At 52.8% G+C, this 14,117-nt stretch overlaps 1 protein-coding gene across 2 annotated transcripts; it reads right to left on the reverse strand.

Annotated features, from left to right (window-relative positions):
• Nucleotides 1-977: 977 nt before the first annotated feature.
• DLL3 (delta like canonical Notch ligand 3) lies at nucleotides 978-13,857 on the reverse strand. Of its 2 annotated transcripts, XM_074386370.1 has the most exons (9): nucleotides 13,783-13,857; nucleotides 13,354-13,635; nucleotides 11,282-11,339; nucleotides 9,631-9,873; nucleotides 8,416-8,630; nucleotides 7,266-7,488; nucleotides 5,397-5,976; nucleotides 5,134-5,218; nucleotides 978-4,795 (listed from the first exon to the last, which is right to left on the reverse strand). In XM_074386370.1, the coding sequence occupies exons 1-9, from the start codon at nucleotides 13,849-13,851 to the stop codon at nucleotides 4,790-4,792; spliced, it is 1,761 nt and encodes a 586-aa protein (XP_074242471.1). In that variant the 5' UTR covers nucleotides 13,852-13,857; the 3' UTR covers nucleotides 978-4,789. The 2 variants fall into 2 exon arrangements, with proteins under 2 accessions (XP_074242471.1, XP_074242470.1); XM_074386369.1 differs by lacking the exon at nucleotides 978-4,795 and having other exon boundaries at nucleotides 4,802-5,218.
• Nucleotides 13,858-14,117: the final 260 nt, after the last annotated feature.

Consider the following 14,117-nt stretch of genomic DNA (forward strand, 5'->3'; position numbering starts at 1 on the left):
GAAAAAGGAAAAAAAAAAAAAAAAGCAGACAGCAGACATTAAGATTCAGTTGTTTTCCATCAAGTTGAACACTAAAGAGATGTGCAAAAATGCAAAACAATGCTACTGTTCTCTGACCATAATAGAATTAAAGAAGGAATCAGTAACAGAAAGATGTCTAGGAGATCCCCAAGTATTTGGAAATTAATCACTCGCTTCTAAATAAACCATGAGTCAAAGAAGAAGTCTTAAGAGGAAATAGAAAATATTTTTCACTTAATGAAAGTAAAATATAACAAAATGTATGTTAAGCAATTAAGGCAGTTTTTAGGGGTAAATTTATATCAGCAAACACATATGTCATGAAAGATTATCTGAAATCTAACCCTCCACATTAACATTGTAGAAAAAGAAAAGTAAGTGAAATCCAAAGCACTGAAGGAAAACAAAAAATAACGGGCAGAAATCATTGTAATTAAAAACAGAAAAAAAATCAATGAAACCAAAAATTGTCTTTATGAAGGGCCAACACAACCGATAAACCTCTAACCAGACTAACCAAGAAAAAAGTAGAAAAGAGAAAAATTACCTATATTAGGAATGATAGAAGAGCTATCACTACAGAATCTATATAAATTTTACAACTTATATGTAATGGACCAGTTCCTTGAAAGATACAAACTACCACAACTCTCCAAAGATAAACAAGATAAAGAGGTCTTACAACCATTGAAGAAATTAAATTTATAGTTACATATCTTCCCCCAAAAGTCTCCAGGCCCAGACGGTTTTATTGGAGAATGTCATCAAATATTTTTGAAAGAAATAACATGAATTTTAAAAAATTCTCTTTCAGAACTCATAAGAGGAGAAATATTTTTCAATTTGTTTTATGATGCCAGCATTACCTTGACACCAGAAGCCAAAGACATTACTGGAAAGAATGCTATAAATCAGTATCCCTCATATTAGAAAATGGATTCTAGTAATATAAAAAGGACAATTCATCATGGCCAAGTAGGGCTTATCCTGAGAATACAAAGTCTGTTCAAAATTTTCTTGACAAAAGCAAACATCTGGCCAGGCGCTGTGGCTCACGGCTGTTATCCCAGCACTTTGGGAGCCTGAGGCAGGCAGATCACCCAAGGTCAGGAGTTCGAGACCAGCCTGACTAACATGGTGAAACCCTGTCTCTACTAAAAACATAAAATTAGCTGGGCATGGTGGCAGGCGCCTGTAATCCCAGCTATTCAGGAGGCTGAGGCAGGAGAATAGCTTGAAGCTGGGAGGTGGAGTTTGCAGTGAGCTGAGATTGTACCACTCAACTCCATCCTAGGCCTCAGAGCAAGACCACATTTCAAAATAAATAAATAAATAAACATCCATTCAGGGGGAAATAAAACAAAAACAAAACAAAAAACCAACACAGCAAACTAGGAATAGAAGGAAACTTCCTTAACCTGCTAAAAGGTATTTAATGTTAGAAGTCTAAATGCTTTCCGCCAAAGACCGAGAACAAAAAAAGAATGTTTGCATTCACCGCCCCTAGTCAATATTGTTCTGAAAGTTCCGGCCAATCTAATAGGTAGGCAAAGAAAACATAAATCATGTTGATAGAAAAGGAAGAAAAAGAAAACTGTCTTTATTCACTAATGACATGATTGTAAAAAAGAAAAGCCCAAGAAATCTACAAAAACTCCTAAAACTAATAAATGATTTTTACGAGGTCACAGAACAATGTGCAAAAGTCAATCATATTTTTAAATACAAGGAACTGAAAATTAGAAATGTAAAAATTTAATAACATTTATAATATCATAAAATATGAAATACATAGGGATAATCTGACAAAAGACGTACACGACCTTTACACTGAAAACTAAACAACATTGCTGGTAGAAGTTAAGGAATGACTAAGTAAATTGAGAGATATTTCAGGTTCATGGATTAGAATATGTAATGCTGTTAGGGTGTCAATTTCCCCAAATTAATCTATAGATCTAATGTATCCCTAAATATAATCCTGTGGGGGTTTTTTTTGTTTGTTTTTGTAAACATTGTAAAGCTGATTCCAAAATTCTTTTTTTTTTTTTTTGAGACGGAGTTTCACTCTTGCTACCCAGGCTGGAGTGCAATGGCGCGATCTCGGCTCACCGCAACCTCCGCCTCCTGGGTTCAAGCAATTCTCCTGCCTCAGCCTCCTGAGTAGCTGGGATTACAGGCACGTGCCACCATGCCCAGCTAATTTTTTGTATCTTTAGTAGAGACGGGGTTTCACCATGTTGACCAGGATGGTCTCGATCTCTCGACCTCGTGATCCACCCGCCTCGGCCTCCCAAAGTGCTGGGATTACAGGCTTGAGCCACCGCGCCCGGCCTGATTCCAAAATTCTTATGGAGACGTTAAGTACCTAGAATAGTCAAAATAACTTTGAAAAAGAGTAATAAGCATGGGCATGGTGGCTCATGCCTGCAATCCCAGAACTTTAGGAGGCCAAGGTGGGCAGATCACCTGAGGTCAGCAGATCACCTTGAACCAGGCTGGTTCAAGACCAGCCTGGCCAGCACGGTGAAACCCCATCTCTACTAAAAATACAAAATTTATCTGGGCATGGTGACAGGTACCTGTAATCCCAGCTACTCAGGAGGCTGAGGCAGAGGGATCCCTTGAGCCCAGGAGGCTGAGGCTGCCATGAGCTATAATCGCACCACTGTACTCTAGACTGGGTGACGGAACAAGAGCAAGACTGTCTCTTAAAACAAAAAGCAGAGCCTGGTGACCTTGATGTGTGCCATGAACAAGCAAGAAATCTGTGATTGTGTAAGTCAGTAAGATTTGAGGGACATTTGTTATTGCAGCAAAACCCAACTGTCTTAGTTGACTCAGACTGCCATTTTTAAAATGCCATAAACTGGCTTTAACATGTATTTCTCATAGTTCTGGAAGCTGGAAGTCTACAATCACAGTGCCAACAGGTTAGGTTCTGGGGCGGGACCTCTTGCAAGTTGCAGATTGCCAACTTCTTGCATACCCATGTGGCAGCAAGGGAACCAGGTAGCTCTCTGCTTCTTTGCGGTTTTTTTGTTTGTTTGTTTGTTTCATTTTTGAGACATAGTCTTACTGTCACCCAGGCTGGAGTGCAATGGCACAATCTCAGCTCACTGCAACCTCCGCCTCCTGGGTTCAAGTGATTTTCCTGCCTCGGCCTCCTGAGTAGCTGTGATTACAGGCACCACCATCATGCCTGGCTAATTTTTGTATTTTTGTAGAGATAGGGTTTCACCATGCTGCCCGGGTTGGTCTTAAACTCCTAACCTCAGGTGATCAGCCCTCCTCGGACTCCCAAAGTGCTGGAATTATAGGCGTGAGCCACCGTCCCCGGCCTTCTTTTTTTTATATTTTGAGACAGAGCCTCGCTCTGTCACCCATGCTGGAACACACTGGCATGATCTCAACTCACTTCAACCTCTTCCTCCTGGGTTCAAGCAATTTTTGTACCTCCACCACCCAAGTAGCTGGGATTACATGTGAGTGCCACCACATGTGGCTAACTTTCATATGTTTTTGTAGAGACAGGGTTGGTTTCTCCATGTTGGCCAGGCTGGTCTCAAACTCCTGGCCTCCAGGGATCCACCCACCTCAGCCTCCCAAAGTGTTGAGATTACAGGCATGAGCCACTGCGTCCACCTCTTGCTTCTTGCACAGGTATTGATTTGGTGTGAATATTGTGTCCCTTCCAAATCTCGTGCTGAAATTACTGCCAATATTGGAGGAGGGCCTGGCAGGAGGTGTTTGAAGAAAATCCCTCATGAATGGTTCGGTCCCCTCCCCACAGTCATGAATGAGTTCTCGCTCTGTAGGTTCCCTCCAGAGCTAGTTGTTTAAAAGAGCCTAAGCCCAGTGGCTCACTCCTGTAATCCCAGAATTTTGGAAGACTAAGGCAGATCTCAGGTGATCTGCCTGTCTCAGCCTCCCAAAGTGCTGGAATTACAGGCATGAGCCACCAGGCCCAGTCTAGAGATGGGGGTTTCACCATGTTAGCCAGGATGGTCTCCCTCTCCTGACCTCATGATCCGCGCACCTCAGCCTCCCAAAGTGCTTCGATTACAGACATGAGCCATCGAGCCCAGCTGAATACTTTTTTTCTTTTTTTTAAGAGACAGGATCTTGCTCTATTTAGCCCAGGCTTTAGTGCAGTGGTTTGATCATAACTCACTGCAGCCTCAAACTCCTGAGGTCAGGCAATCCTCCTGGCCTTAGTCTCCCAGGTAAGTGGAACTACAGGTGCACCACCACGCCTGGCCAATCTTTGTTTAATTTTTCGTATAGATAGGGTCTCACTGTGTTGTCAAGCTGGTCTCCAACTCCCACCCTCAATTGATCCTCCCGCCTCAGCCACTGATCTCATTCAGTGGCTCAGTGGGACTACAGGCATGAGCCACTGCACCAAGCCATGAATTCTTTTATATTTAAAGCAGTTTGAGTGTTTCTGACCCCTGTATAAAAAGTCCTGTCTACTATACTCCTCTGGAGACAAAATCTCTTCCCCTCAGCCCCAGTAGCACATACAAAGCATTCAGCCTCGTGAGTCAAAACTGATCAAAATAACAGCCTTTATAGATGTTTCTGGAGAGATGGGGTGAGAAAAAATAGGATATAAATAACCATTATTTACAACTTGCAGCAGTAAAGTTCTCCCAGACACCCCTTCGAGATTGAACTCCACAACCTCTGGGGCGGACACTGGGCACCGCCAAGCAAATACAAAAACATCCACGCTCTGACTCCAGGTGCGGATGGAGGAGACCGGTCAGGCCTAGAAACAAAATGAGCAGGAAGCATTAGAGAGGCTGCCCCTCTGCCTCCCCTGCCTCCCAGCAGAGTAGAATCAGTGGAGAAGCTCTGGCAGAGTCCCCATCGTGACCTCTTCAAGCCCACAGCTTTCCAGAGAGAAGACGGCGGACAGCTCGAAACGAGAGAGATGCAAAATCAAATGAAACTAAGTTAGAACTGAAAAGCGGGCTTCCAACCTTCCAGAGAGACTCTACCCAATTCATGTCACAGACAGAATCGAGGCAGGGTAGGGGAAAAGCGGGCGCTGCCTCTGCCCAGCGCGCCCAGTGTGTGTAGCGGGGAAATAAGGGGCATCGATACCTCCCGAGCGTAGATAGAAGGAGCAGATAGGACGTAAATCCCTCGAGAGTCTCCATCTTCAGGACGATTCCAATCTATGGACGAGCTGTGGGAGGAAAGAAAAATCCGGACCCTTTAAATTCTCAGATCTTGTTTTCCAAAGCCTGCTAGGGGTAAGCGAGACCGACCAGGGAGACGCGTTAGTGAACTGGGACAACTGCACCACGGAGATCGGCGCAAGCAACGGACAGCGCGAGGCGTTCGTCGGCTGCGCAGCCCCTCACCTCCGGCCATCCCCGGGACCCTCCTGCGTCCTTAGGTTGTTGAGTGCATCCGGAAGTGCGTGGACTGACGGCTCCGGGGACCCCGCCAGCAAGCGAGACCCAGCATCCTGGGCTTGACCACGGCGGCGCACGTGGACCAGCAAGAGCGCGGCGCCGGCCACGCCCGCGGCCACCAGCAGTCCCAGAGCCGGAGGCAAAAGGAAGCGCTGCGGGTCCCCGGACCGCAGGCCCGGCGGCGCCGCGGGCAACGCGCCTGCGCCGTCGGGGCGCACGGGGAACTCGCACCGCGTGCCCATGTAGCCCGGCGCGCAGGCGCAGACGAGGCCGGAGAAGTGAGCGTAGCAGCGGCCGCCGTGGGCGCAGGGGCGCGCCGCGCACGGGTCTGCGCGCTCGCGGCAATCGCGGCCGCCGAAGCCCAGCGCGCAGGAGCAGCGGTGCGCGCCGCCGCCTTCCACGCACGTGCCGCCGTTGGCGCAGGCGCGGCCCGCGCAGTCGTCGAGGTCGTGCTCGCAGCGCGGACCCGCGAAGCCCGCGCGGCAGCGGCAGCGCAGGGCGTGGCCCAGGTCCAGGCAGAGTCCGCCTGCGGGGAAGGGGACATCAGAGGGCGCAGCCCGGGAGCCCCCTGTTTCCAGCCCTGTCATCGCCGCATGGGGTCCCCTTTTTCTCTCTGTCTCTTAAATCAAGGACCGGCGCCTTGGAGTGTGCCAGGAAAGCCAGCTCTCTTCCTTTCTACCTGATGAAGTTTTGGAATAATTAATTTAGCGCCACCTCTTTGGCTCTCTGTGCCCTTGTCTCTTTCTCCCTCGGCTTCGATCATACTTCAGTAGTAAACAGCTCCCAGAACTATGTGTTTGAACCCTCTGGCTTTTTTCTGCCTAGAATGCCCCTCCTCTCTTCCCTTCCTCCTTTTCTCCCATTTTCCCCCACCTTTCCTCTTCGCTAGCCCACCCCTCAGGTCTCCACTCCGATGCTCCTTCCTCCATCCCTGCCCTGATCGCTGCCCTGTGCTCCCAGATCACAGCACTGACCACACACCCTGTCTGAGGGTGTCTGTCTTCCCCTCTGGGATGGTACCCCCAGGAGGGTGTGGCCCAGAGATGTCCTGGTCCCTGCCGTGTCCCTAGTACCACACACCCCAGAGTGAACCCTCAGTGTCTGGGAAAATTATTGCATTCACTCCCAAGAAGAGACACAGCCAGCCCTTTACATTCATATCTTATTTAATCTTTTTTTTAATTCACTCTCTCACACTCTGTCGCCCAGGCTGGAGTGCAGTGGTGCGATCCCGGCTCACTGCAACCTATGCCTCCCGAGTTCAACAGATTCTCCTGCCTCAGCCTCTCGAGTAGCTGGGACTACAGGCTTGCGCCACCGCGCCCAGCCGCATTTAATCTTTTAGCACCGATCCCAGGTCTCTTCCCTGCTCAGAACCTTCCTGTGGCTCCATCTCAGGGGAAAAGTGAAGTCCCCCTTATTGTGACCCAGGGGGTCCCACGAGATTCGCCTCAGTCTTGTCTCAGTCCCTACCTCATCTCGTCTGTGACCACACTGGCTCCCCTGCTCACCCCCAGCACAGCAGGCAGCTTCCTGCCACCTCAGCCCTACCAGGGCAGGATTTTGTCTGTTTCATTCCCTACTGCATCCTCCGTGCCTAGAATCAGGCCTGGCACAGAGTGAATTCTCAGTAAATAATTGTAAGATAGGGAATGTCTCCTTGCCCATTTTACAGAACAAACAGGGTTGGGGGTGGAAGGTCAGGTCCCCAGGCCCTAGGGTTAGAAGAAGCAAAGCCTAGATCCCGGCCCAGGATTGTCTGAGCCATGCAGGCCCCCGCCCCCATCCCGGGCCGTTCTGGCCTCCAGGCCTCACCATTGCGGCATGGCTGCAGGCTGCACCGGTCCACCCTCTTCTCACAGTTGGAGCCTTGGAAACCAGGTGGGCAGTGGCAGACGTAAGCAGAGTCAGGGTCTGCGCCCCCGACACACAAGCCGCCGTTGAAGCAGGGTCCATCCGCGCATGTCACCCCGCTCACCTGACACAGCCGCCCGTAGAACCCACGTGGGCAGGTGCATTCAAAGGACCCGGGTGTCTCCTGAGCAGGGACAAGAGCACTTCGGAAGGGAGTTTCCTTGGAGAAAAATCCCATCCTCCTCCTCAGTCCTAACCAATGGGGGTTGCTCCTTGTCCAGTCCCAAGTCCCACTGTGCGGGGGCCACTCTGGGAGGTCCTCCCAACATCCCCTCAATCCACTCCATGTTTTTGTGTCTGCCCATGTGACCCCACAGGGAGGAGGCTCTGGGGGCCCAGAGTGACCCCATTCCCACCACTACACCTCTGCCTACCAAAGCCGGCCTGCCTGGTCATCCCTCCCTGCTTCTGTCCACACTGACGAGTCCTACTAGGAGGTCCTAGATCTCGGCCCACCTCCTCCAGGAAGCCTTCTCTGGATCTCTCCTTCCCCGGCCCTCCCCCTAAGTATTTGAACCCTGAGTGTATCCATGTCCAGGTGGCCCACACTGGGTCCTACTCTATCCCAGCACTCCACGACAGGCTCACTCACTGCCACCTCTGCACCCTTGCTCCCTGCGGGCCCCTCACCTGGACACCCTTCTCTAATCACCTCCCAGAAGCCCCCACCCTGGGCCATCGCCAGGAAGCCTTCTCCGATGTTTTCACCCCCTGTCCCCCAGATCCCAAATCTCCAACCTATTTGTCCCTACCACCCACTACCTTGGGCCCTAAATCATTCTCAATCCCACAGTGGGGGCAGCTGCAGCTGCCACTCATTTCCACTCCCACAACTTTCGGGGCCACCCACTGAGGCTGCTCTCCCCAGTCCCATCCCCATCACCTAATCCTACTTCAAGGCCCCAGATGCAGGCTGGATGCCGCCAGGAAGCCCTCCCTGATAGTTATTCCCAGACCTCCTCCCCAGGCTAGTGTCTCATGGAGCCCCAGAGAGCTGTGGCTTCCCGCGTAAAGTACTAAGCAGGACAGGGTGGGAAGGGGTGATACTGACACTACAGCTGCCCCCGTTGGCACACGGGTTCCCATCACAGGGCCCAGGCCCAGGGACAAGGCATCTGGTGGTGGCAGAGGACGGCCCCCTGGGACTGAGGCAGCTGCTGGTGGACACAGGGACCGTGCAGAGGGGCCCAGTCCAGCCCTCCAGGCATCGGCATTCACCAGGCCGCTCACAGAAGCCGTGCTCCGGGCTGCAGCCTGCTTGGCACTCTGCTAGGGGGGACGGAGAGGCAGAGAGAAAGGGATCACCAATGTCGGGGAGGCCAAGGGCAAGATGGAAAGCAGGGAGGTTTCTGAGCACATTCCCTGCCCCACCTTGCTTCATCCTTGTGACAGATAATCATCGGGACTAGATGGTTTTGTGGTCCTCCCCTCAGTTTACAGACAGGGAAACTGAGGCCCACAGAGGCGAGGTGACCAGCCCACCTAGGAAATGAAGGAATGAGGACGGGAACCCCGGCCACTGTGCTGGAGACTGTGCTCTTTGAAGGAGGATGGGCCAGGGCACCCTGGTCAGAACGTGCGGACAGGAGAAAGCGAGGGAACTTGGGATTGGTGGGGGGACACCTGGCCGTTCAGGGAAGATGGGAGTCTTGAATTAGGGTGGCTCTGGGAAGATCTGGATTAGCCTGGGAGTCCTAGGGGTCTTGATAGGGCTCTGAAATTAGGGGAGGGGTCTGAAGAATCCCAAGCTTTAAGAAGGCATGGGTTCTGGTCTGCAACCCCGGGGACAGAGGACGGAGGATTCCTTGGCGGGAGTGGACTGGGAGGAGTTTCCAAAGCTTCTGGGTGGGAGTCGGGAGGGCCGCAGAATTAGAAGAGCTTTGGGGTCCTAGCATCGGGACATGGTGTGAGTGTGGGTTAGCGGAGGGTGCCAGCATGGGAAATGGGTGTGGGCTTCCTAGTTGAGATGACAAGAGGGCTGGCAGAGGGAAGCGGGCTGGAGTAGCAAGGCAGAGCTGAAGAGAAGTCTAGGGTCCTGTTTCCCCGAAGGTAGCAGCTGGATGGTTAGTGGGGTTTAGGGTACATCCGCAGCAGTCAGCACGTTCCCCAGCTCCCTGGAGAGGGGTGCCTGTGGTACGTGGTGGGGGCTCTAGAGTACCCTGAAGAGGGTGACTGGGTTGTGAGAAGGGACTGGGGGCCGCGAGTGACGCTCAGGAGGGGCCGGGGTCCCGGGCTGGGACGGGGTGGGGTCGAACGCAGGACTCACTTGGCGCCTCACACTCCTCCTCCAGCTGCGCGCAAGGGCGCAGTCCCGGGCCGCACCGCGAGGGGGCGCTGCGTGGGCGGCAGAGGCGCGTGCACGCGGCCCCGACGGCGGGCGGTTCGCAGCGCGCGCGGTACGAGAAGCGCAGCTCCCAGGCGCCTGCGCGCTGAACGTCCCGGGCCCACGGGCCCCCAGCTGCCAGGCGCCGCCTGCCGGCCATGCGCGCAAGCAAGCTCCAGGCCGGCCCTGCGGGGACAGGCAAAGGAGGGGCGCTGGGGTGGGCCCGGCCGGATGCGGATGCACACCGAGCGCCCAGGCGGCACTCGTCCTGCTCCTCCCAGCGAAGCCAAAACACCCCCATGGAGCCCTGCGGTCCTTGGACCTCGCGAGGAGAATGGCAGTCACCCTCGTTACGTAGCAAGGCTGCGAACTCCCCAGTGCACCCCGGGACCTGCAATGTCGGGGTCCCCTCTATACCCTAGGTAACAGTTCTCTCGGCCAGGCGTGGTGGCTCAAACCTGTAATCCCAGCAGTTTGGGAGGCCGAGACAGGTGGATTAACTGAGGTCAGAAATTCAAGACCAGCCTGGCCAACATGGTGAAACTGTTTCTACTAAAAATAAAAAAATAAATTAGCCAGGCATGGTGGCACGCCTGTAATCCCAGCTACTCAGGACATTCATCTAAGAGGTGGAGGTTGCAGCGAGCTGAGATGGCACCATCACACTCCAGCCTGGGTGACACAGCGAGACTCCATCTCAAAAAAAAAAAAAAACAAGCCGGGCGCGGTGCCTCAAGCCTGTAATCCCAGCACTTTGGGAGGCCGAGGCGGGTGGATCACAAGGTCAAGAGATCGAGACCATCCTGGTCAACAAGGTGAAACCCCGTCTCTACTAAAAATACAAAAAATTAGCTGGGCATGGTGGCGCGTGCCTGTAATCCCAGCTACTCAGTAGGCTGAGACAGGAGAAATGCCTGAACCCAGGAGGCGGAGGTTGCGGTGAGCCGAGATCGCGCCATTGCACTCCAGCCTGGGTAACAAGAGCGAAACTGTCTTAAAAACAAAAAACAAAAAACAAAAAACAATTCTCTTATGGAGAGCGAGAACTGGCCAACATAGTGAAACCCGTCTCTACTAAAAATACAAACAAAAGTAGCTGGGCATGGGGGTGGGCACCTGTAATCCCAGCTACTCGGGAGGCCGAGGTAGGAGAATTGCTTGAACCTGGGAGGCAGAGGTTTCAGTGAGCCAAGATCACGCCACTGTACTCTAGCCTAGGTGACAAAGTGATACTCCATCGGGGGTGGGGGGGGGAGGTGGGGGGAAGCTTCACTTAGAAGAACCAGAAGTAACTCATCTTGCACCCTGAGCTCTCAACATCAGATGGTAATGAAGTAGGGCTGTGAAATGCAAAGCCCTGCTCTGGTGCCTTCGGTAGTAAGAGCATTTCCCCAACTTCATCTGATACCAGGACCACAGACTGCTACATCCAGTACCAGGACATGTCTGTGCCTGAGATACCAAGAGCCCTGGAGCAGCCAACACCACACCCCAGGAGCTGTGATGACATCATAAGACCTACAGACAACACCATCAACCCTGAGTCTCACGTGGGCCCCAGCTCCCCACCAGTCCCAAGGCAGAAGACACTCACCTCCAATCTGATCTCCTAACTCCTGTCTCCAGGTTTCAATGATGAGAGAGAAGGTGCCCTAGTTGGGTAAAGGAAGGGGGAATGAAAGACAGTGGTTAGGGTAAGTATTCAATGAAGGCCAGAGTTCAGGAGGGAAGGGTGATGGCCAGTGCCAGGAACCGAGCAAGCAAGGGACAGTCCTCAGAGGGGCCAGCCCAGCCCAAGGAGGGAATGACTTCTGTGGCTTTTTTTTTTTTTTTTTTTTTTGAGACAGTCTTGCTCTGTTGCCCAGGCTGGAGTACAGTGGCACAATCTCAGCTCACTGCAACCTCCGCCTCCCAGGTTCAAGTGATTCTCCTGTCTCAGCCTCCTGAGTAGCTGGGACTATAGGTGTGCACCACCACGCCTGGCTAATTTTTATATTTTTAGTAGAGATGGGGTTTCACAATGTTGGCCAGGCTGGTCTCGAACTCCTGACCTCGTGATTCGCCTTGGCCTCCCAAAGTGCTGGGATTACAGGCATGAACTACTGCACCTGGCTTCTTTTTTTTGAGACAGGGTCTCACTCTGTCAACCAGGCTGGAGTGCAGTGGAGCGAACTTGGCTCACTGCAACAACCTCTGGAGCTCAAGCAATCCTCCCACCTCAGCCTCCCAAGTAGCTGGGACTACACGCACATGTCACCCTGCTCCACTAATTTTATTTTATTTATCTAGTAGAGACAAGGTCTCATAGGCCAGCACTTTGGGAGGCCAAGGCAGGTGGATCACCTGAGGTCGGGAGTTCAAGACCAGCCTGACCAACATGGAGAAACCCCGTCTCTACTAAAAATACAAAATTAGCCAGGCGTGGTGGCACATGCCTGTCATCCCAGCTACTCGGGAGGCTGAGGCAGGAGAATCGTTTAAACCTGGGAGGCGGAGGTTTCGATGAGCCAAGATCCTGCCATTGCATTCCAACCTGGGCAACCAAAGGGAAACTCCGTCTCACAAAAAAAAAAAAAGAGAGAGAGAGAGAGAAGGTCTCACTATGTTACTGAGACTGGTCTCAAACTGCTGGGCTAAAGCTATACTCCTGCTTAGGCCTCCCAAAGTGCTGGAATTACAGGGTGAGCTCCTGAACATGGCTGCTTTATTGAGCACATACTATGTGGTAAGCACTTTATTCAAGAGATGTGGTTGAATTGCTCAAAAGAGACCCTTGTGAGGTACCAGGATGATCCCATTTTATAGCTTAGCAAACAGGCTGGAAACCAGGCAGTTAACTTTTCCAAAAAGACAAAGATCTAGAATTCTAATACAGGTCTGTTCATCTTTGTGCCTTTGGGGCCAGGCGCAGTGGCTCATGCCTGTAATCGCAGCACTTTGGGAGGCTGAGGTGGGTGGATCATCTGAGGTCGGGAGTTCCAGAGCAGCATGGAGAAATCCCATCTCTACTAAAAATACAAAAAAATTAGCCAGGTGTGATGGTGCATGCCTGTAATCCCAGCTACTCAGGAGGCTGAGGCAGGAGAATCACTTGAACCCAGGAGGCGGAGGTTGCAGTAAGCCAAGATCACACCATTGCACTCCAGCATGGGCAACAAGAGCAAAACTCTGCCTCAAAACAACAACAACAAAATCTTTGTGCCTTAGGGCTGTGGGGATGGGAGACGGCATTTTGGAGGTGAAAGAGTAATACAGGACCCAACTGAAAGAACTGAGGACAGAAAAAAAAGAGAAGATATTAGTGGTCCTCAAGACAAGGTGAGAGGTTTGGGGATAAAGATGAGGACCCCAGTTTTTAGGGATCCCCAAGGAGCAGAGATAGAGTTCCTTGAGTTTAGAATTTCAGAGGTTGGGTGTGAGATTCTGGGAATTTGGGGTCCCAGCATGCAGGGCTGGGGAATCAGAACATTTAGAATACCCAGTGTGCAGGGTTTAGGAGTCTGGAAATGTGAGGATCGTAGAGTTACTGGTCTGGGAATTTGGTCCACCCCCTGGGAGGCAGGGAGGCAGGATTAGGGTCTTGGAAGCTGGAGGGGAGAGGAGGTGGGGGTTTCGGTGGCAGGATTAGGCCTCCAGCAGCGGGAGTACCCCGGGGGCAGCACTCACCGGCCAGGCGTCCCGGAAGGGCACCCGCAAGAGGCCGTCGGGCAGCGGCAGATCAGGCGCGGGTGCTCCGGCCTGCTCGGTGTAGGCAGGTCCGCGCGCACTCAGCGCCGCGCCCGGGGCGCACGGGGACTCGGTGGCCTCCTCCGAGAGTCCGGGCTTCAGGCAGACTCTGAAGAAGAGGCGGCAGGGGCCCCGGGCGCTGCAGGGGGACCACGGGGCCCCCGGGCCTGGACCCGGCCCGAAAGAATGGATCTGCAGCTCGAAGACGCCAGCGGGCCGTGCCTGGGATGGAGGCGGGCGCAGAGTGAGACAGCCGGGGGACCCAGACGTCCCGTCTGCCCCGCGCCCCCTCCTGAGGACCTTCAGGTCGCACCCCCACCCCACCCCCGCATTCATCCCTTTCCACGCCATCTCCCGCCTGGCTCTGACCTGGGGGAGAAAAAAGATCGCTAGGATCACGGTCTGGGACAGAAGCTGGGACATCCGTGGGAAGACCATGGCCTTCTGGGGGGGTCTCGGGAGTCGCAGCTGCTGGCTTCCCGGCCTTATATCTGAGGGAATGGCCCCGCCCCTCAGGCAGCTACCCGGCCCCAGGGGACCAAGGGAGGGTGGTTGGTCACTGGGGAAGGGGAGCGTGCAGGAGCAACAGAGAGGTTTCGTCTGTGGTCGTGGGCACGGGCCAGGTCGTGAGTGGGTGATTCCGCGACTTTGTGTTTGGCTCGCGTGGGGCGGGGTTCGGGGCTAAGCCTGTGTGTGAGGTTGCA

Source organism: Saimiri boliviensis, chromosome 14 (genome assembly GCF_048565385.1).
Source record: "Saimiri boliviensis isolate mSaiBol1 chromosome 14, mSaiBol1.pri, whole genome shotgun sequence".
Lineage (NCBI taxonomy): Eukaryota > Metazoa > Chordata > Mammalia > Primates > Cebidae > Saimiri > Saimiri boliviensis.

What these genes read in the sequence shown, in the direction of transcription:
- DLL3 (XM_074386369.1), bottom strand. Translation starts at nt 13,851, where the DNA reads ATGGTCTTCCCACGGATGTCCCAGCTTCTGTCCCAGACCGTGATCCTA. An exon ending in GTTAGGAGATCAGATTGGAG is followed by an intron (nt 9,874 to 11,281) that starts GTGAGTGTCTTC and finishes CTGTCCCCGCAG; the next exon opens with GGCCGGCCTGGAGCTTGCTT. An exon ending in GGTCCCGGGGATGGCCGGAG is followed by an intron (nt 5,219 to 5,396) that starts GTGAGGGGCTGC and finishes TTCCTCCCACAG; the next exon opens with CTCGTCCATAGATTGGAATC.